Below are 21,557 nucleotides of genomic sequence, written 5' to 3'. Positions count from 1 at the left end.
GCTACACGGAATCTTGTGGTGAGGCTGTTGCCCTGAAACAACTTGCCTTCGTCTCCTGGAAAGCAAATCCAACGGAAGGAAATCTCATTTCCTTTCACAAAGCCCGAAACAAGTGTGTGTCCACCCTCAGGAGAGCCAGGAAACAATATCTCTCCGTTCTCAAGAGCGAACTCTCTTATGTCTCCCTCTTCCAAATCCTGGTGGCGTCTGGTCAAATCTGTTTCTGGTGTTTGTTCCCCCTCCATCCCCTCCCTTACCTCAAACGGCTACACAGCTGACTCCGCATGTGAAAAAGCTGAATGCCTCAACTCTGTGTTTGCCTCTAAATGTTGTGTCCCAAACCCATCCCTCTCTGTACCCACCATACCCAGTCGTACCCAGCTGCTCCTGGACTCCGTGTCCTTTCCTCCTGACAAGGTGGAAAAGTTTCTGTCAACCCTCGACTCTGATTCTGCAACTGGACCTGACGGCATTAGCCCACGGGTCCTAAAATCCTGTTCTTCCACTCTTTCACTCCCTCTCTCTGTTCTCTTCACCCTCTCTTTTGCTCAAGGTCAACTTCCATCTGCTCGGAAATCAGCCAACATCACCGCTTTGCACAAAAACAGATCCTAGCAACTACAGACCAATCAGCCTTCTCCCAATTATCAGCAAAGTCATGGAATCCAGCATTGCTTAGGATATGAAATCTTTCCTCTTCTCCAATGGCTTGATCTCTGATCATCAATTTGGTTTCAGACCAGGTCACTCTACTCTGGACATGCTGCTTCTGCTGTCTCAACAATGGATGGAGGTCCAAAATGCCAAACAGGAAATTACAGCTGTCTCCCTCGACATATCACGTGCCTTCGATAGTCTGGCACCCCGCTCTGCTCACCAAACTCTCCTCCTTTGGTATCCATGGAAATCTCCACGCATGGCTGGCGGACTTCCTCTCTAGTCGGTCAACGTGTGGCCCTGAATGGGTTTCTCTCATCTCCTCTTCCTGTTCAGGCTGGAGTTCCCCAAGGCAGTGTTCTGGGCCCTGTGCTTTTTCTGGTCTTCATCAATGATCTCTCTGACTCTCTTGAAAATCCTCTCTATCTCTTTGCTGATGACTCTACTCTCTGTCGCTCCATTCTTCATCCCTCAGATCGGCAGTCTGCAGCCTCCTCACTCTCTGCAGACCTGGACAAAATCATAGACTGGGCAAACAAGTGGAACATGTCTTTCAATCCTGACAAATCTCACACTCTTACAATGTCTCTCCGAAAAGACCGACTGGACAACCCTCCCATCTACTTTCTGAATAATCCTCTCCAAGAAGTTCTGTCACTCAAGCTTTCTAACTATCTGCCATGATCTTTCCTGGGAAAACCACATTTCCAAGCTGGCCTCCTAAGCCAGTCTGAACTGGGCATCCTCTGTCATGCGAAGTCCTTCCTTGGCACACCTGAGCTCCTCACCACATACAAGGCTTTCATCCGCAGCTCAATGGAGTACTGCTCTCCCCTCTGGGCTGGTGCTCCTGCCTCACACCTAGCTCGTCTTCACGCTGTTCAAACCAAAGCGTTCAGAATCATTGGAATCTCCCGCGATGACGCTATCTCCGAGGGCCTTTCACTTAATCACCGCAGGCAGGTTTGGTGGTCTTTCCGTCTTCTACCGACTCCTCTCCGGCCTCGCTCCCACAGCTCTCTCTGGGCTCTGTCCCCCCAAATATTCCTGCAGGTCGCACAAGATCTGCCTGCAACCCTCTTATGGTTAAACTGCCAAAATCAAGACTCTCTGCTCACCTTCACTCCTTCATTCCTCTTTTCTCCCGCCTCTGGAACAAACTCCCTCACTCTCTTCAATCCCACTCCTCCCTCCAGGTCTTTAAAACGGCTGTTCACCACCATCTCTTATCTTCCCCAATCCAAAACCTTGATCTTTTCTACCCACACTAATTTCACCCCAAATCCACTTTTTTGAGGTGACTTTTGACTTCTTTCCTGGAAGTCCTTGGTGTCCTTGCGTTTTATACCTATCCTGCCTCCCCCCAGGCCCTCTCCCTCCAAAAACATCTCCCGATGTCCCTGCTCTCAAATGTTGTGTTTGTGTGCTTCCTCCCCTTCTCTCCCCATCTTGTCGACCGCTCCCCTTTTTATTTACTTTGTTTGCTTGTTTGTTTTGTTTGTTTGATAAATGTTAGCTCTTTCACGAGCCTCGACTCTGTATACAACAAAAACAAAAACAAAAAATCAAAAAAAAAACACCAACCCCTTTCAAAAGACTTTCAAAACAATCTGGTAAGTTGGAAGCTTTTTTAAATGTCATCTTCTGCCCTTAAACTTTTCCAACGTTACTTTGGAGTTTAATAATTCCATAGTGATGAAATATAAGGCTTCACCCCACAGTTGCAATAGCACTCCTGCCCCTGCTTCTTTTGAGAGGGTTGAAAGCTTGTGTCCTTTTGCATATGATGTATCTCATACACCCTGAAATGCACGCACCATATTCACTTGCCATGGGATCTTCAAAAATCCACCAAGTAATACTGACAGATGGGACACCCACCTTAACGCTCATCATAAGGATGGAACGCTATAATGCAATGCCCCACCTGTGAATCACCAAACCGACAGTTTATAGTCTGGTGGAGAATCAAACCCAGGCTAGAGAGCTTAAAGGTAAGTGCACTACCACTGCACCATCCTGTCGGATGTGGGAAAGAGTCCCCTGACCTGAGAAAATTCCTGTGTAAATGCAGAACTGCTTTCTAGGTGAAGGTAGAAAGGTTTTAAATGAGACGACATTGTATTATAACACATTGTCTGTCTAGGTGAAGAAATAATAGATTGCATTTTTTTTTAAACCATTTTTCTAGCATATGGGGAACCCATATTAGTCTAGTAGGAAGACTAGGTCCCCCTGCACCCCCCGGAGATATACTTCTAATCAGTGTTTCTAGATTGGAAAAAATGTGTAGAAAATGACTAGCTATGGCCCCAAGCTGAAACAATGTCCCACATACCATTTTTATGCAAATTACTGCTGCCATTATCAAAAAAAGACTAGGTCCCCCTGCACCCCCCGGAGATATACTTCTAATCAGTGTTTCTAGATTGGAAAAAATGTGTAGAAAATGACTAGCTATGGCCCCAAGCTGAAAAAATGTCCCACATACCATTTTTATGCAAATTACTGCTGCCATTATCAAAAAAAGACTAGGTCCCCCTGCACCCCCGGAGATATACTTCTAATCAGTGTTTCTAGATTGGAAAAAATGTGTAGAAAATGACTAGCTATGGCCCCAAGCTGAAAAAATGTCCCACATACCATTTTTATGCAAATTACTGCTGCCATTATCAAAAAAAGACTAGGTCCCCCTGCACCCCCCGGAGATATACTGAAACTGGCAGTGACTGGTGATTGAAATGCGGTGCCTTTTTGTGTTTCAGGTCGAGGTACGTGAACTCCCCACGATCTACAGCAACCAGGAAGAGACTGATACCAGGGTGGTTCTGTACCTCCATCATGCTGCTACCATCGGATACAAGAACGCTGTCGTCAGAACACCGGACACAGACATCCTCCTGATCCTGCTCCACCATGCCCACAACATCAAGCTGACGGTGTACCTGGATACAGGGTCAGGGAAGCATCGCCAACTTGTCAACGTCTCTGAGCTGGCAGAATCCCTGGGAGAGGACTACTGTGCCACTCTCCTGGGGTACTATGTGTTCAGCGGAGAAGACTGCACCAGTGCCTTCAAAGGGAAGGGAAAAGTCGGGCCCTTGAAAAAGCTGGAGAAGAATCCCAGGTTTCACAGGGCATTCGGTGAATTTCACAGGGTATTTAGAAAAATAAAACTTTGTGTTAACGTCTGTGTAGACGGACCTTAATATGAGTCTATTATTTCGTAAAACTGTGATTATTTTGTAAATAAAGCACTAATTAGCATACTAGTATACCATAGACACATGTAATCATGTTATGAATAGTTCTATCATGATCTATGCCCTTCAAAACATGGGTCTAGACACCTTCATTTTTCAATTATCTGCAATATTGGCTGAGATATGTCAAAAATCGTTTTTTTGATAATGGCAGCAGTAATTTGCATAAAAATGGTATGTGGGACATTTTTTCAGCTTGGGGCCATAGCTAGTCATTTTCTACACATTTTTTCCAATCTAGAAACACTGATTAGAAGTATATCTCCGGGGGGGTGCAGGGGGACCTAGTCTTTTTTTGATAATGGCAGCAGTAATTTGCATAAAAATGGTATGTGGGACATTTTTTCAGCTTGGGGCCATAGCTAGTCATTTTCTACACATTTTTTCCAATCTAGAAACACTGATTAGAAGTATATCTCCGGGGGGTGCAGGGGGACCTAGTCTTCCTACTAGACTATATATTTCGATACTGATTACACTGTCATTGAAAATCACTGTGCTCCTTCAGAATGTAAGCATTTATTAAAATTGTCTGTCTCTCCGAGAGTCCGTGGAATGTAAAGCTCTGAACATCAGTGGCATTTCCCGCGATGAAGACGAAGCACAAATTCTGTTGACCTCACATTGCAGGTGTCGGTGGCATCACCATTTTTGTTTAAATCACCTCTACCTACTCCAGTCTCACTCGCTTTACTCTCTCAGCCTCTAACCCTCCTCAGTAACTCCAGGATATACTTCTTCGTCCAGTAGCCCTTCACTCGTTAAGCCCAAAAGAATCTAGGCAGACTGCATGCCTCAACTGTTTCATTCCTCGCTTCTCCCACATGTGCATCTGCCTTCTTGAGGATGTTCTGTCCCACTCTTCCCTCCAGGGTCTGAAGCAGGCGGTGCACTATTATCACATGTAATCCCCCATCCTTACTACCCCCCATTAACCCTTCCAAACACAACCCCCTCACTGGTAGGCTACAGTTTTTCCTCCCTTTCTCTCCCTCCATACCCTCTTTTCCTGTTCATTCATTCACTTGTTTATTGTGCTCAATTGATGACCAATGTTGGTTCATACATTCAGTTACTTTGTTCTTCCATGAGCCACCACATGGTAATAATTTTTTTTTCATTATCACAATCTTATCTTGCTTGCTCCTTTCTACCTTGATAATGAAATCAAAATATATCCTCAGTACACTTTTAGACTGTAATCCGGCCAATTCAGTCTGCACCATACCTTTTATTTTTCAGGCAGCATCTAAACATACATGTCATCTAAACAAAGGTAAAACATATGATCTTGCTATATTGGTAGCATAAACAACAACAAAAAAAAACTTCTTGCTAATACAAATGTTTTTGTTAAATTGGCCATGCCGGATCATTCAGCTTTTATTTATTGGTCTCGCCCGAAGGGGTTGCGGGACTATTGGTGTGTGTGTGTGTGTGTGTGTGTGTGTGTGTGTGTGTGTGTGTGTGTGTGTGTGTACACATGCGTGTCCACATCTATATTTTTTTGCTTTTAAAAATTATCTGCAACCGCTTGTCCGATTGATGCCAAACCTTAAACATAGGAGGAAAATCGGACATATTCTTCTCTGAAATTGATCAATGAACAAATTTGGAACATGTCATCACCTCCCCATAGGGTAATAACGATGATGTCATCGGTGAAGTAGTATTCCAGGCATAATTGGTTGAATTGAAATCATTATCCAAAAAATCTGAAACTTCATACATCTGATCTACGACCCGATGTGTGATTAATTAAATTTATGATGTCATCAGTCATGTGGTCTGGCGGTCATATTGGATTGAAAATAAAAACGTAAAAAAATGTTCTACAGAACTGCTTAGCTACTTAAAGTGAGCCCTTAGAAATCAAAATATCAAAAAAACAAAAGAAAAAACGAAGTTAGGTTTAATCGACAGTTTTTCATGCTCTTTCCAATGTTGCAATTCTCATCGCCCATTCATTTCCATCCAATTAGCCACCCAAACTCTAGTTCATGGAAAAAAGTCAAACTTCAAAGAGAAATATTTGACCCCTCCCCCTCTCTCCCTGTCTTTTTAATATTTTTTAAAAAACAACTGAGATTTGAAGGATTTAGTTGTATCGCTAGCAGCCATTCCAAGAGTTTTTGGCATACTCCCCTCACCTGTCCACAAGTGAAGCTCAACGTTTTGATCACTGGATTTGAATACCTTCAAATCTGTTTATCTTTTTCTAGGTTGAAAAAAACCCACCTAAAAACATCGGAAATCGAGATTGGTAAATTAACACACCCCATGTTCTGGAGACCCCACCATAGATCGACTGTAAGCTACATACCCCAAAGAGGAATGACCCTTCCTGCCCCTCCCGGAGTCTGTGGGTGTACTAGTACCCTCAAATGCTCAAGTCCTCGCCTGCTCCCCTTTGTATCTGGTTTGAATCTGGTATTTTGGAGCCATAGCGATAGCAATATATTATTTATTTTTGAGTGTAAGAGGAGAACACTTAGGATAAAGAAAGCACAACGGGACATGCGGATTCAGAGCAGAGACAGGATTTTCAATTTGCATGCTCACTCATTAAGGCCTTAGCAAGAAGGCCAGACGCACAGTGACATTAATTCCACAATACACCACAACAAGGTACAGTTAAACAAGGACAATTTAATAAAAACACAACCAACTAGAAGGGCACTCGGTAGAGCCCATACCCCCGCCAGCCTGAACAGTTTATGTTTTGTATCCCACTGATAAGCCGGATCTGGATTCGGGCCTGAACCAAAATCTAATCGGCTTGTTCTTGTCACCTAACCAACTCATCCACCAACTTTAGTCATACTGTAACCCGTCCATAACTTTTTTAAATATCATGTTATATATCGTTTTTCGCCCGATCTCTCAATGGTGAAGCATCACTTAAAAATTAAATAATTCTTGTATCTGAATCCGTATTCAGATCTTTACCAAAATCGAATCTATTAGTCCTTGTCACACACACAACCGGTCCACCAAGTTTCGTCCAACTCTGTCCACAACCTTTTGAGAAATCTTGATATATGTTGGTTTTAGCCCCATCACTCAATGGTGAAAAATCACTTGAAATAATGTAGTAGTCGGATCAGAATCTGGATCTTCAATAAAAAAAACCCACCTAAAAACACCGGAAATCGAGATATCTTGCAGAGCTGTTCATTTTAACCTATATAAGTGTATACCCTATTCAATGCAAATCCAGTCAACGAGAGGGTGCCCCAGGGGAGTTCGATACACTTTACATAGTGAACAGATCGATGTGAAATTTCATATAATAGACTAATAGACCAGGAGCCCAGAAGGTTTATTCAAGTGAAAAGCGCCGAAGCAACTGACCACGTGGGTTGAAAGGGTTCTACCCCCACATCACAAAAATGCATTGCTGCCGGGTCAGGGCCGGTGCCTTCCCGTCCAAATCGCCCAAAATAGGGACGCCATTACCGAAAATCCTATTTTCATCAATATCTGGAAAACTATACATGGCAGTATCACAAATCTGATGTCTACACCCATGTTTTCATGGTCAATCATTATGAAAATGCATTTCTCCTTAGCCAGGGTTGTGTCTTTCCCACCCAAAAGCACCCAAAGTGCCCAAAGTAAGGAAACCATTGCTGAAAATCCTATTTCCCTCAATATCTGGACAACTATACATGGGAGTATCACAAATCTGCTGTCTACACCCATGTTTTCATGGTCAATCATTATAAAAATGCATTTCTCCTTAACCAGGGTTGTGTCTTTCCTGCCCAAAAGCACCCAAAGTGCCCAAAGTAAGGAAACCATTGCTGAAAATCCTATGTCCCTCAATATCTGGACAACTATACATGGGAGTATCACAAATCTGATGTCTACACCCATGATTTCATGGTCAATCATTACAAATATGCATTTCTCCTTGGTCAAGCCCAAAAGCACCCAAAGTAAGGATACCATTGTTAAAAGATCATACTTTCCTAATTATCTGGAAAACTATACATGATAATACCATATGCAAAAACAGTAACTGTAAAAACTGTAAAAGCCTATAGTCACTGTGCTGCCCTCTAAAGCTGGTTTTTTTTTACTACGGATACCCAGATGTGTCCAATTTAATTTAATAATTTCGTATTATCACCATCTTCCGTGATCATGGTCACGTTTCTTTTTTCCACAGTCATTAAGCTGGCAGAATTTTTTTTTTCTGCTGTGGTGTCCATTTTGGAAGCCATTTTGGCCACCATCTTGAATTTTGGCAGAAGGATACTCAGCAACATTGGAAATAATGGTAAATTTGAATTATTTGATCCCATAAACCTACCCATTGGCACCAAAATAACTGTACTAGATGCTGTACTAGAATCTGAGATATAGTTATTTTTATGTAAAAATGGCTGACATTGTGAAATTCAACATGGCCACCATTGGAATAATAGAAAAAAAATGACACCAACCCAGCTGTGTTCCTTGGGGTTTAAGGAAATCAAAAACATTGGTGCAACATAACACCATGTACGGTACAATATAATACACCATTGTTTAGATAATACATGGTGAATTTAGTCATTTTTAAAGCACTGCAATTGTTGGCAATGTAATAATTGACCATGAAAACATGGGTGTAGACACATCATTTGTGATATTCTCATGTATAGTTTTCCAGTATTGAGGAAAGTAGGATTTCAGCAATTGTTTCCTTACTTTGGGCGCTTTTGGGCGGGAAAAATATGACCCTTACAAAGGATAAAACTGAATTTTTGTAATGTGTGACCATGAAAACATGGGTGTAGACACAGCAGATTTGTGATACTCCCATGTATAGTTGTCCAGATATTGAGGGAAATAGGATTTCCAGCAATGGTTTCCTTACTTTGGGTGCTTTTGGGTGGGAAAGACACAACCCTGACTAAGGAGAAATGCATTTTTATAATGATTGACCATGAAAACATGGGTGTAGACACCAGATTTGTGATACTGCCATGTATAGTTTTCCAGATATTGAAGAAAATAGGATTTTCGGTAATGGCGTCCCTATTTTGGGCGATTTGGGCGGGAAGGCACCGGCCCTGACCCGGCAGCAATGCATTTTTGTGATGTGGGGGTAGAACCCTTTCAACCCACGTGGTCAGTTGCTTCGGCGCTTTTCACTTGAATAAACCTTCTGGGCTCCTGGTCTATAACTATAGGGAATATAGTTTGAATTAATTTTCATATTTACCTTCATGAATGCAATTTAGCCTAAATGTATACAAAAGTGATTGCTAAATATCTTAATAATCAATTGCTAATCAATAAAGCTATGGATAATGACAATGTACGTGACATAAAAGGGAGCATGGATGATACGAGTATATGGGCACGGGCCATAAAAGCAGTGGACCATAATAAAAGTGTGTTCAGTTAACGATGTATTTTTGTTCAGAATCAGCGTGTGAGGTGAGACCAAGTTCTGTTCCAGTTGTTTTTAAGCATTTTACAAAAGCCAATTTTCACAATAATTCCACATTGCAGTCATTACACCGACATTGATTGTAAAATCAAATACAAGTCCTTTCGCTGATAAGGTACTGGGGAGTGAATCTGCTCAATGCTGATGGAGGCCGAAGCCAGAAGCATGTGTTGACATGTGCCCCTCCAGCAGGTGAGCTTGCCCGAACACATCGAGAGTGTAATAATGTCTTCATGCCACAAATACATTGCATCAAGACCTACCCTGGACCTGGAAGGGGCGAGTGTATTAAAGATTCCCTGCTGGGGTATACATAATGATGCTCGGGTATACATTGACACCCCTTGACTTTTTCACATTTTGTTGTGTTACAGCCTGAATTTAAAATGGATTGAATTGACATTTTTTGTCACTGATCTACACATAATACCATATAATGTCAAAGTGGATTTTATTCATATTGCATTTAAAATATATATTTAAAACATATTTAAAAATGAAAAGCTGAAATGTCGTGAGTCAATAGATAATAAACACCCTTGCTATGGCACTCCAAGTTGAGCTTAGGTGCATCCAATTTCCTTTGATCATCCTTGACATGTCTCTACAACTTGATTAGAATCCACCTGTGGCCAATTCAATTGATTGGACGTGATTTAGAAAGAAACACACCTTTCTATACAAGTTTCCACAGTTGACAGTGCATGTCAGAACAGAAACTCTACCATGATGTCCAACAAACTCTCCGCAGAACTCCGAGAAAAAATTGTGAGGAGGCATAGATCTGGGGAAGGGTATAAAACAATTTCTTGTGTTAAAAGTTCCTAAAAGCACAGTGAGCTCAATTATTAGGAAATGGAAAGAATATAGAGCTACCCAGACTACCTAGAGCTGGCCGTCCGGCCAAACTCAGCAACCGGGCAATAAAAACCTTGGCCAGGGAGGTGACCAAGAACCCAAAGACCACTCTGACAGAACTACAGAGTTCCTTGGCTGAGATGGGAGAACCTGCCAGAAGGACAACAGTCTCTGCAGCACTTCACAACTTTCGGCTTTATGGGAGAATAGTCAGACGGAAGCCATTCCTGAGAAAAAGGCACATGACAGCATGCATGGAGCTTGCAAAAAGACAGGAGAAACACCCTGAAAGCATGAGGCAAAATATTCTGTGGTTTAATGAGACGAAAATTGAACTCTTTGGCCTGAATGCAAAGTGCCAGTGTGGCAGAAACTGAGCACAGCTCATCACCCATGTAACATCATCCCTACCACGAAGCATGCTGATGGCAGCATCATGCTATGGGAATGCTTTTCAGTGGCAGGGACTGGGAGATCTGTAAGGTTGGAGAGAACAATGACTGGAACCAAATACAGGCAAATCCTTGAGGGGTACCTGCTTCAGAGTGCAAAAGACCTTTGACTGTGGTGAAGATTTATGTTAGATTTACCTTAGACTGACGTTATTCCAGTGTTGCTTTCGCTGTATGCTTGTCAAAGCATACAGCCGAAGCAACACTGGAATAACTTCAGAACAAGAATGTGAAAGTCCTTGGGTGGCCCAGCCAAAGCCCAGACTCGAATCCCATTGAGAATCTGTGTGGAAGGACTTGAAGATTGCTGTTCACTGACACTCCCCATCCAACTTGACAGAGCTTGAGCAAATCTGCAAGGAAGAATGGGAGAAACTCCCCAAATCCAGATGGGCAAAGCTGATGCAGACATACACAGGAAGACTCCAAGCTGTAATCGCTGCCAAAGGAGCTTCTATGAAGTATTGACTCCAGAGGGTTGAATGTAAATTAGATATTTCTGTATTTCATGTTTAATTATTTTGTCACTATTTCGAAGAAAATCCACTTTGACATTATGGGATATGATGTGTATATCAGTGACAAAAAATCCCAATTTAATCCATTTTTAATTCAGGCTGTAACACAAAAAAATGTTTAATATAATCAAGGGGTGTGAATACTTTATGAAGACACTATGTTGTAAATATAAAATAAGAATTGCCCAACTATACAAAAAAAAAAGGTGCTTACAAACAAGCTTGACATCACTTCCCTGGCAACCAGAGTAGTTCAATCACAGAAAGCATCGACTTTTGGTACCAAATACATGAGACTCCAAAGCTGTGAAACAACTGAACTGCCAAAATAGTTTACCTGCATCCCACGTGTTTTTTTGCAAATGCTGCTCACCTTGTTGGTTGCCACTAACTGTCCAACTCCAACAGTTTGTAGCTTCTCGGAATCCAGATGTTGTATCTGAGCTCTTGGAATCTCTCAATATGGCCAGATAACAAAGATGGCAGGAGACTGTTAAAGAGCTTCATTTCATTCATTCAAGTAGAAAGGTATGGAACGTACTAAGGCATCATGGAGCTGCCTCACCTGCTCAACATAAACCTCCAAAAGTATCAGCTGTTGCTTCCAGGCTGCTCTACAACTTTAAAGTTGCCTCAACTAAGGAGGTTCACCATGAAATCCGTAAGGAATTCTCCAAAACCATTTCATCATCTCCTTCTACATCCCTGCTTTCTTCCCCCTACACCAGAGCTGACGGTGACACTGGCCTTTCCTCCACCAAAGCAAGGAAAGCAGCAGAAATTGATGGCATTCATCTTGAATTATTGAAGAAGGTGGGACCTCACAGACGTGATCGGTTGGCTTCTCTTTTCATTAACATCCATGTACATAACTGGAGTCATACCATCAACCTGGAGAGAGAGGCTAAAGTCATTGCCATTCTTAAACCAGGGAAACCTGCTGCTGACAGATCTAGCTATCGGCCCATATCTCTGCAATGTATGACATACAAGTTGTTTGAGTGTATCCTTCTGGCCAGGCCCTCTCCACTGGTAGAGCCCAACCTTCCCAATGAACAAGCAGACTTCAAACATGGTAGGAGCTGTGTTGATCAAGTACTTGCACTTAACATCGACATTAAGGCTGGCTACCAACTTGCCCTCAGGACAGATATTACACCAATTGACCTTTCGTCAGTGTATGATACGACATGGCAACATGGTCCACTGCTGAAAGCTGCCAGACTTTTCCAGTGCCAATCCACAATGTGTGTCCTTTCTTCTATGCTTAGTAATCAAAGATATAGGGTTTTTTATTTGGAGTGCAAACAAGCTCCATAAAAACTCTGAATGATGGTCTTCCCCAAGGGTCTGTCTTAGCTCTAATCCTCGTCAACATATATGTGAGCAACATGCCTTGTACCACCTCCAGAAAATTTGCCTACGCAGATGATCCTGCCCTTGCTACCAAGCAATCACCTGTAATATCTCAGCAGTACCTTGTCCCAGGACTTAAAGGTAATGAAGCAATACTTCATCTACTGGCACCTCTGCCCAAACCCAAATAAGACTAGTTACTGCTTTCCATCTCAGCAAACAAATGGCTAACAGAAAACTCCAGCTTTCCTTTTGCAGCAAACCAGTCATGAATGAACCGTTCCCCAAGTACCTTGGCATCACCCTTGATTGCAGCCTCACAATCCATGAACCCCTACAACGGGTCAAAAAAAAGATCAAGACCAAGGTAAATATCATACAGGAACTAGCAGCAATCAGCTGGGGATGAAGTGCATGCACTCTTCACACTGCTCTTGTGTGCTCTGCAGCAGAATACTGTCCTGTTGGTGCAGAGAGCAGCCACACAAAACACTTGGTCACTGCCCTGAAAACACTGATGTGGATAATCATCGATAGACTGAAATAAACACCCGTGCAGTGACTTTACAGTCCTGTCAAACATCGCACCTCCTGATGTGCATCGGAAGGCAAGAACGCCGAGAGAGTTTGACCGCATCAAAGCCAGCCCAGAGCTCCAATTCCATGAAGACCTGCGGAATCTACCAAATATGCGACTCAAATGAAGCAAACATTTCTGGGGCTCTGTAAATGTTTTGAGTGATGCAGGGTTTAACATAAAGGGCAAGTGGCACAATCTCTGGACAGAAAACAACATTGCTAACAAAGAACTGGAAAGTGATCCGACAGAAGAGCCTCCAGGTTTCAACCTCCCCCAGAAAAGTGGTCTGCCCTCAACAGGATCCATACTCTCCATGCAAGGACATCACACCACCTCCACAAATGGAAATTCAAAGATTGCCCAGCACTGAAGTTACACAAACTTTACTACACGCAATGGAAGAAGCTTGGAAAATTTTGTAATCATTATACAGCTCTGGTGATAGCGTGAGGCAAATGATTGGGTGAGAAATGAGAGATTGCATCTGCCATTTGCAGGTGAGACATGCTACTAAGGCTTATGCATTTGTGGCATTGCATGTGGGAGGGCGCTTGCAACTTTGACATTGCATGGCGATTCTACACCATCATCAACAATACCCACAACCAGGCAAACCAACGCACAGCTTTGGAGCTGCCTGCATTAGTGTAACGTGTTAATGTGTTTTGCTATTAAATACTCGGTTTGGGTGGTAAATGGTGTCGAGTTTGCTTTTGCAATAGTAGGGCAATTCGCATAATTATATAAACTAGGGCATGCCCGTACGTGGGTGCAAAAAAACATGCGTGCAAACAACAACAACAAAAAAAAACTTTGAAACCACGTGGCAGTAACGACCACAGAACCCCCCCCTCTATTTACATGAAATGGTTTGGTCCATTCGCAAAGCCAAAGCGAACGGCTTGCGAGTACGGTAGAACCCCCCCCTCTATTTACATGAAATGGTTTGGTCCATTCGCAAAGCCAAAGCGAACGGCTTGCGAGTACGGTGACCATAGCTCGGTAACTACTTCTCCGATTAATATGAAACCTTGAAAAGGCACATCCTCAGGTCCCCAGCAATATACCTGGCAAGTTTCAAGTATATCGGACCTGTGGTTGTCGAGAAACAGCGGTCACAGACAAACACACAGACACACACACATACACACACACATACACACACACATACACACAGAGATTACTGGAATTATAGATAGATTCTATTTACAGCTTGGGAAAATTGATTAGGTGAGAGAAAAATTAATTGCTCCTGTCAATTGCAGGCGATAGATGTAATTAATATTTCAGTGGACACACATACATTTATTGAATAATTCATTTAATTAAAAAAAAAAAAAAAAAAACACCTTTAGAGGCCATTTTTCCCCGCAAAGCGGGGGTTGGCCTTTTTCGGGCACCGTGGTTGTTGTTTTTGTTGGTCCCCTTTTTGAAGCAATGTTTTATGGCCGGATGCCCTTCCTGCCGCCAACCCTTTTTGTCACCTTTTACAACAAACAGGGAATTACCAGTGAACTGGTACTCAATTTGCCGACCTCAGAAGGATGACAGGCTGAGTCAACCCCCCTGGTGTTAATTCAGCGATTGACCGGGATTCAAACCCAAGATCCTAGGATCCTCAGCTGGCACCCTAGCCACTAGCCCAACACCAGGGATTGGGTAGCCCAACAACAATATATGTTGTTATTAAACTCATTTAATAACAACATATATTGATATGTGTACACACACACACACACACACACACACACACACACACACACACACACACACACACACACACACACACACACACACACACACACACACACACACACACACACACACGTACTCACACATGTACTTACGTATGCACACAGACACAGACATACAAGCACAAAACGCACATGGACATACACAGGCGCACAAAACGCACATAGACATACACAGGCGTGCATGTGCATGCACCTACGCATGCATGGGCACACACGCACAAACGTACCCATGCATGGACACACATGCACAGACCTATGCAAGCATGCACATTGCACATTGCACACACAATCACAGACGTGCACACACAGAGGTACATATGCATGCACACCAAGACATACGTACATACAGTCATGTGAAAAGTAAGCACACCCCATGTAAAGTTTTGACCTTTTCAACATATTTCAACATACAGCTATTTGATCTTCATTTCAACAATATTGATAGATAAAGGTGATATAATATAACAAATATCATGAAACATTTACATTTTATAGTCCATTGTATAATTTAAATAAACATAAATGCAAATTTCGCATGTGGAAAAAGTAAGTACACCCCTACATTTATCACTACTTCAAATACCTAAAATTAGAATCAGGTGCACCAGCTCAGGTGCAAATGATTAGAACATCGTTAGAGAGGATCTTGGAGGAACCTGTCTTATTTAAACCTCAGACATTTAGTTTGGTTTGCTCTTTGTTGTTGAAGTGTGCGGCGTCACCATGCCAAGATCAAAAGAGCTCTCTGAGGCCTTCAGAAAGAAGGTTATAGATGCCTACGAGTCTGGGAAGGGATTTAAAAAGATCTCCAAACAATTTGAAACCAATCATTCGACTGTCCGGAAGATCATCTACAAGTGGAGAAGATTCCGAACAACTGCCAACTTGTTCAGGCCAGGCCGCCCCAGCAAGTTCCGCCCGAGAGCAGACCGCAAGATGCTGAAAGAAGTCTCTAAGAACCCCAGGATGTCATCACGGGACCTACAGGTAGCTCTTGCCACTGTTGATGTCAAAGTGCACGAGTCTACCATTAGAAAGTGGCTGCACAAATTTGATCTACATGGGAGGTGTGCCAGGAGGAAACCTTTGCTGTCCAGAAAGAACATCAGGGCAAGACTAAAGTTTGCCAATAAACACCTAGGCAAAGACAAGCACTTCTGGAACAATATGCGCTGGATATATGAGTCAAAGGTAGAGCTATTTGGCCACAGTACCAGAAGACATGTTTGGCGAAAACCAAAGACAGCATTTTACCACAAGAACCTAATACCAACTGTAAAGCATGGTGGTGGAAATATTATGGTTTGGGGCAGCTTTGCTGCATCAGGGCCTGGGCAGCTCCCCATCATAGAATCCACTATGAATTCTTCATTATAGCAGAGGGTGCTTGAGGATAATGTGAGGCCATCTGTCGGAAAGTTGAAGCTCAACCGAAGGTGGACCTTGCAACATGACAATGACCCTAAACATACCAGTAAATCCACCAAGGAATGGCTGAAAAGAAAGAAATGGAGGGTTCTGGAATGGACAAGTCAAAGCCCGGATCTAAATCCCATCGAGATGTTGTGGGGGATTTGAAACGAGCTGTGCATGCAAGAAACCCCTCAAACATCGCACAGCTGAAAGAATTCTGCATGGAGGAGTGGTCAAAAATTTCTCCCAGTCGATGTCAGAGACTGGTAGACAGTTATAAGAAACGCCTACTTGAGGTTGTTTCTGCCAAAGTGGGCAATACCACCTATTAGAGCCAAGGGTGTACTTACTTTTTCCACATGCGAAATTTGCATTTATGTTTATTTAAATTATACAATGGACTACAAAATGTAAATGTTTCATGATATTTGTTATATTATATCACCTTTATCTTTCAATATTGTTGAAATGAAGATCAAATAGCTGTATGTTGAAGTATGTTGAAAAAGTCAAAAACTTTACATGGGGTGTACTTACTTTTTCATGTGACTTTATGCGCATGTACACAGACACAGCCACAGTCACACACAAACATTGACACACATACATATGCACACCTAAGAGATAATAGGAAATGGACATAAAACAAGCAGTTGCAGTGTGTGTATACCAACTCACCTTCACCATGGGCACATATTGCTCGGGAGCAGCTGGTTGAATCTTGGCTGAAAGTTCAAGTACAGCTTTGACGAGCCCTGTCACACTGCGGTACACTTTGTCGTTACCCCTGTCCGCCTCCGACATGGCCAGGGCCCTGGTTTCCTGTGAGGACGCCCACACACGGCCTGTTGGGACACACTCCATCTGAGCTCCGAATGTGCATGTGGTATCAATTTAGACAAGTTCTCTACGATAAGCACTGTCAAGAACTATTTACAAAGTAAAAGGGAATTATTTGAAACCTCCAAAAAGTATTATTTTACATTGCTAGCTTTGCCTTATTTAATCATTGTGCAATTTCTACCAGAAAGCCCAATAAAATCTCGATAATGAAAATTTTGTGGGAAGACGAGAAGTGGCATAACCTTTGAGACCTCCGTGTCCCCTCCAACACGGGGGTGGGGGGGGGGGGGGGGGGAGGAGGGGCTTTATTTTGTTTCCAACACCAGTGCGCATCATTTATCCCTTTTCCTTCCTTAACTTTCATTTCCTCCCAACTTTTTATTTTCTTTAACCAGACTCGGTGACATCATGGTTCGAGCATCTGCTCCAAGTCTGGGAAGTCGGTGCTTAAACCTCGGCCGATTCATACCAAAGACTTTTAAAATGGCATGTTCTGCTTCCTTGCTCGATGCTCAGCATTTAAAAGGGCAGAGCACACAGAAACAACCATAAGTTGGCAACACTAGCACAGGCTTTGAGGTCTAATGGCCTCTTCCTGTGTTTAGGTTTCTCAAAAAGGAACTCATTATTTTTAACCTACTTTCCCTCTCCTTTCCTCCCTTCTAGTCTTTTCTTTTGTTTCGGCTCCTCTATGCCCAATTCCCTCGTCATCTTTGTCAAAATGATTTTTCTCAGTTTGTGCCCTCCCTCCTATGTATTGGTAATACAAAATGACCCAGAAACATCCGACGTTGAATAACCGAGTGAGATGCGACTGGAGACAACACTGTCTTGATTGTGTACTACATTTTGTGCAACACCTCCATACGAGCCATTGCTTGTCCTATACTGTGTCTTAAAGATGATTACAAGTATTATAGAATTGATATGTGGATTGTTTTGTTATGGATGTTTGAGAAAATGTGCACCAAACATTGATTCATACACATTGCATGAATTGCCGGAAAAAAACGTTCTATAGCACCTTCAGAAAGTATTCGCACCCGTTGACTTTTTCCACATTTTGTTGTGTTTCAGCCTGAATTTAAAATGGATTAAATTGAGATTTTTTGTGTCACTAAAATGCACATATAATACCCCATAATGCCAGAGTGGAACGCTCCCGATCCAACTTCACAAAGCTTGAGCAAATCTGCAAGGAAGAATGGGAGAAACTCCCCAAATCCAGATGTGCAAAGCTGATACAGACATACCAAAGAAAAAGCTGTAATCGCTGCTGAAGGTGCTTCTATGAACTATTGATTCAAGGGGCTGAATACTTATGTAAATCAGTATTTCTGTATTTCATTTTTCATTGTTTTGTAAAAATTCGAAAAAAAAAATAACATTCCACTTTGACATTATGGGGTATCTTGTGTAGATCAGTCACAAAAATCTCAATTTAATCCATTTTAAATTCAGGCTGCAACACAAGAAAATGTGAAAAAAGTGAAGGGGTGTGAATACTTTCTGAAGGCACTGTAAGTGAAATTTGCTTGGGTGGAATGAAAGCTTCCTGGCTGAATGCCATTTGATGATCATCATACCAAAATCCGCAATTGGGTGTCTGTCTGACCATGATACATTCAATCGTTACTTATCCAATATCAACCAAACTTGCCAGGGGGACTAAGGATCACACAACTGAGGTTGTATTGACTTAACTTGCCCTCCTCCCCAAGGGGAATTTCTGCCTTGGGTGAACTCCATGTTAAGGTGTATAAATAACTTATTGTGACGCTTTTACACGACCGCTATCCCACCAACCCTTGGGGATTTTCTTCCTTGGACAAATGGCAAGTTAAGGCTTATCATGGCGTTATTCCAAGGCCATTTATAATAACAAAAGTAATAACAACAATAATGATACTAACATAATATTCATGCTACTACAAAACAATACCCCCTTCCTCAAGTGGTTGTTGTGATTGCGTTATTACCCTGACACCCTGACGGAAGTAAATATGATAGGAACAGCCATTAGAGTCCATTTTTCCCCGCTGAGCGGGGTTGGCCTTTTTTGGGGCACCGTGGCCCCCTTTTTGAAGCAATGTTTTACGGCCGGATGCCCTTCCTGCCACCAACACTGTTCGTCGCCACTTGACACACACAGGGAATTACCAGTGGACTGGTACTCAATTTGCCGACCTCGGAAGGATGACAGGCTGAGTCAACCCTTTCCTGACGCTAATTCAGCGATCGACCGGGATTTGAACCCAGGATCCTAGGATCCTAAGCCGGCACCCTAACCGCTAAGCCAACACCAGGCTATTGTAAATTATATTATAGGGAATTTAAAAAATGTTTATAAAACCACAAACATGTATTATTACCTTTTTAAACAGTCCCTACTGCTGCTTAAGACTAAACTGAAAGAAACGTGGAGGAATCCTGACATCCTTGCCACTCTATGCTTATCACATCCATCACAAGAGACAAATGGACCTGTGCCTAGATCTACTGTAATCTATATACCCCAAAGAGGATAATAACATGACCCTTCCTGCAGCTTCCGTAGGGAGTTGGAGTACTAGTTTATATAAGATGTTGTTTATATAGATATATTATTCCATGCATGGTAAAATTTAAGGAAATCTTAGTGGATTGATGGATGGATGAATGATTGATAGAGGGAAAAGGGAGAGGTGTGGTGGGGGTGGAATATGAAGGAGATGCAAAGAGATTTAAAAAAGGATGGATGTATGGATCTCACTGTGGAATCTCCTCCATTAAGCAGTTCCATTCGTTGGGGGGTTGGAAGCATGCTTCCTGTGGTAGCTTCCTCCAACCGGGGGGGCTTCCTTGGAGGGAGCAAGGGACCTGATCGGCAAAGGTTTACGTTTATGCTGTAAAAATAATAATAATAATAGCAAGCTATTTAATTATGCTTACACACACAACCCTTTTGTTAATTTGTTGCTCTGAGACTAGGTTAACAACAGCGTTGTGTTTCCTCTAGGACATGATGTTCTGAAATCGCGCAATGATCGTCTGCTCCTTGACTAATGACTATTGAGAGCATCTCTGATAATGACAATCATCATGATCAAATTGGGCAAACATGGGAAATCCTCACAAATACAAAGACGTGTCCCATGATTTTCGGTGGAGAAGTGTATTGGTATTGTAATGTGTTCCAGCAAATAATTAATACCATATGAGGATCTTAAAGGCATGTCAGGAGATCTGGTAACTGTGCCCAATCCTTCCTGTGGGAGGAAGCCAATATATATGAGGGTAAGGCTGCATGTATATGTACGTCATAGCCAGCCAAATGGCACGACCTCGCTAAAATAGCTCTAATTTGAGCCCATTTGTGTGTCAAACGCTTGCTACATCCATAAACACATCGTACCTCTTACAACCGGCTGGTAAACAGGCTGCAGCTCTGAACCCTGCTGGAAGAAGAGAACATATTCACACATATGTTACGATATCTGACCAAATGACTCAGAATAAAATCAAATTTTTTGAAATGTTCCTTTGTTAGCAAATAATAAGAGTTGTGCACATTAACTTTTTTTTGCCAGTCAGTCGATGGGACAGGTTGGTTTTATCTCTTACCTATCTTGTCAAGCATCGTACCTGTCCAACTATTCATAAAACGAAATTGAATGATCAAAATTCAGACCTAGCCACACCGGGTCAACTTTTTTTTTTTTTCTTTGTTTTTTTTTGTATACTGAATCGAGGCTCGTGAAAGAGCTAACATTTACTTCACAAACAAATCGACCAGACAAACAAAATACACAAAAAGAGGGAGCGGAAGACAAGCTGGGGAGAAAAGGGGAAGCACACAAACACAACATCCGAGAGCAGGGAGATGTGTGGAAGGGAGAGGGCCCGGGGGGAGGAGGCATGGGAAGGGGGGGGGGGGGGGGAGAAGTATAAAGCACAAGGACACCAAGGACTTCCAGGACAGAAGTTGGTATTTCAAAAAGTGGAATTGGGGTGAAATTAGCGGGGGTAGAAAAGATCAAGGTTTTGGATGGGGGAAGATAAGAGATGGTGGTGAACAGCTGTTTTAAAGACTTGGAGGGTGGAGTGGGATTGAAGAGAGTGAGGGAGTTTGTTCCAGAGGCGGGAGAAAAGAGGAATGAAGGAGTGAAGGTGAGCAGAGAGTCTTGATTTTGGCAGTTTAACCAAAAGAGGGTTGCAGGCAGATCTTGTGCGACCTGTAGGAATATTTGCGGGACAGAGCCCAGAGAGAGCTGGGGGGGCAAGGCCAGAGAGGAGTCGGTAGAAGACGGAAAGACCACCAACCAGCCTGCGGTGAGTGAGTGAGAGGCCCTTGGAGTTAGCTTCATCGCGGGAGATTCCAATGATTCTGAATGCTTTGGTTTCAACAGCGCGAAGGCGAGCTAGGTGTGAGGCAGGA

At 42.6% G+C, this 21,557-nt stretch overlaps 1 protein-coding gene across 3 annotated transcripts in view; it reads right to left on the bottom strand.

The window, feature by feature from the left end:
* The window catches only part of LOC137432596 (focal adhesion kinase 1), a 134,189-nt gene that overhangs the window by 5,012 nt on the left and 107,620 nt on the right, over window positions 1-21,557 (bottom strand). For 2 of the 3 annotated variants that reach the window (XM_078783396.1, XM_078783398.1), the window contains exons 11-13: window positions 20,535-20,577; window positions 19,893-19,999; window positions 16,976-17,119 (exon numbers count right to left, since the gene is read on the bottom strand). In XM_078783396.1, the coding sequence (XP_078639522.1) occupies window positions 16,976-17,119; window positions 19,893-19,999; window positions 20,535-20,577 (294 nt within the window). The remainder of the gene's footprint in view (window positions 1-16,975; window positions 17,120-19,892; window positions 20,000-20,534; window positions 20,578-21,557) is intronic. The other variant, XM_078783397.1, reaches the window with a different exon arrangement.

Source organism: Myxine glutinosa, chromosome 8 (genome assembly GCF_964187855.1).
Source record: "Myxine glutinosa chromosome 8, kmMyxGlut1.1, whole genome shotgun sequence".
Classification (NCBI taxonomy): Eukaryota; Metazoa; Chordata; class Myxini; order Myxiniformes; family Myxinidae; genus Myxine; species Myxine glutinosa.
Note: the sequence above shows the minus strand (reverse complement) of the source record. Positions and strands in the feature narration are given on the sequence as shown.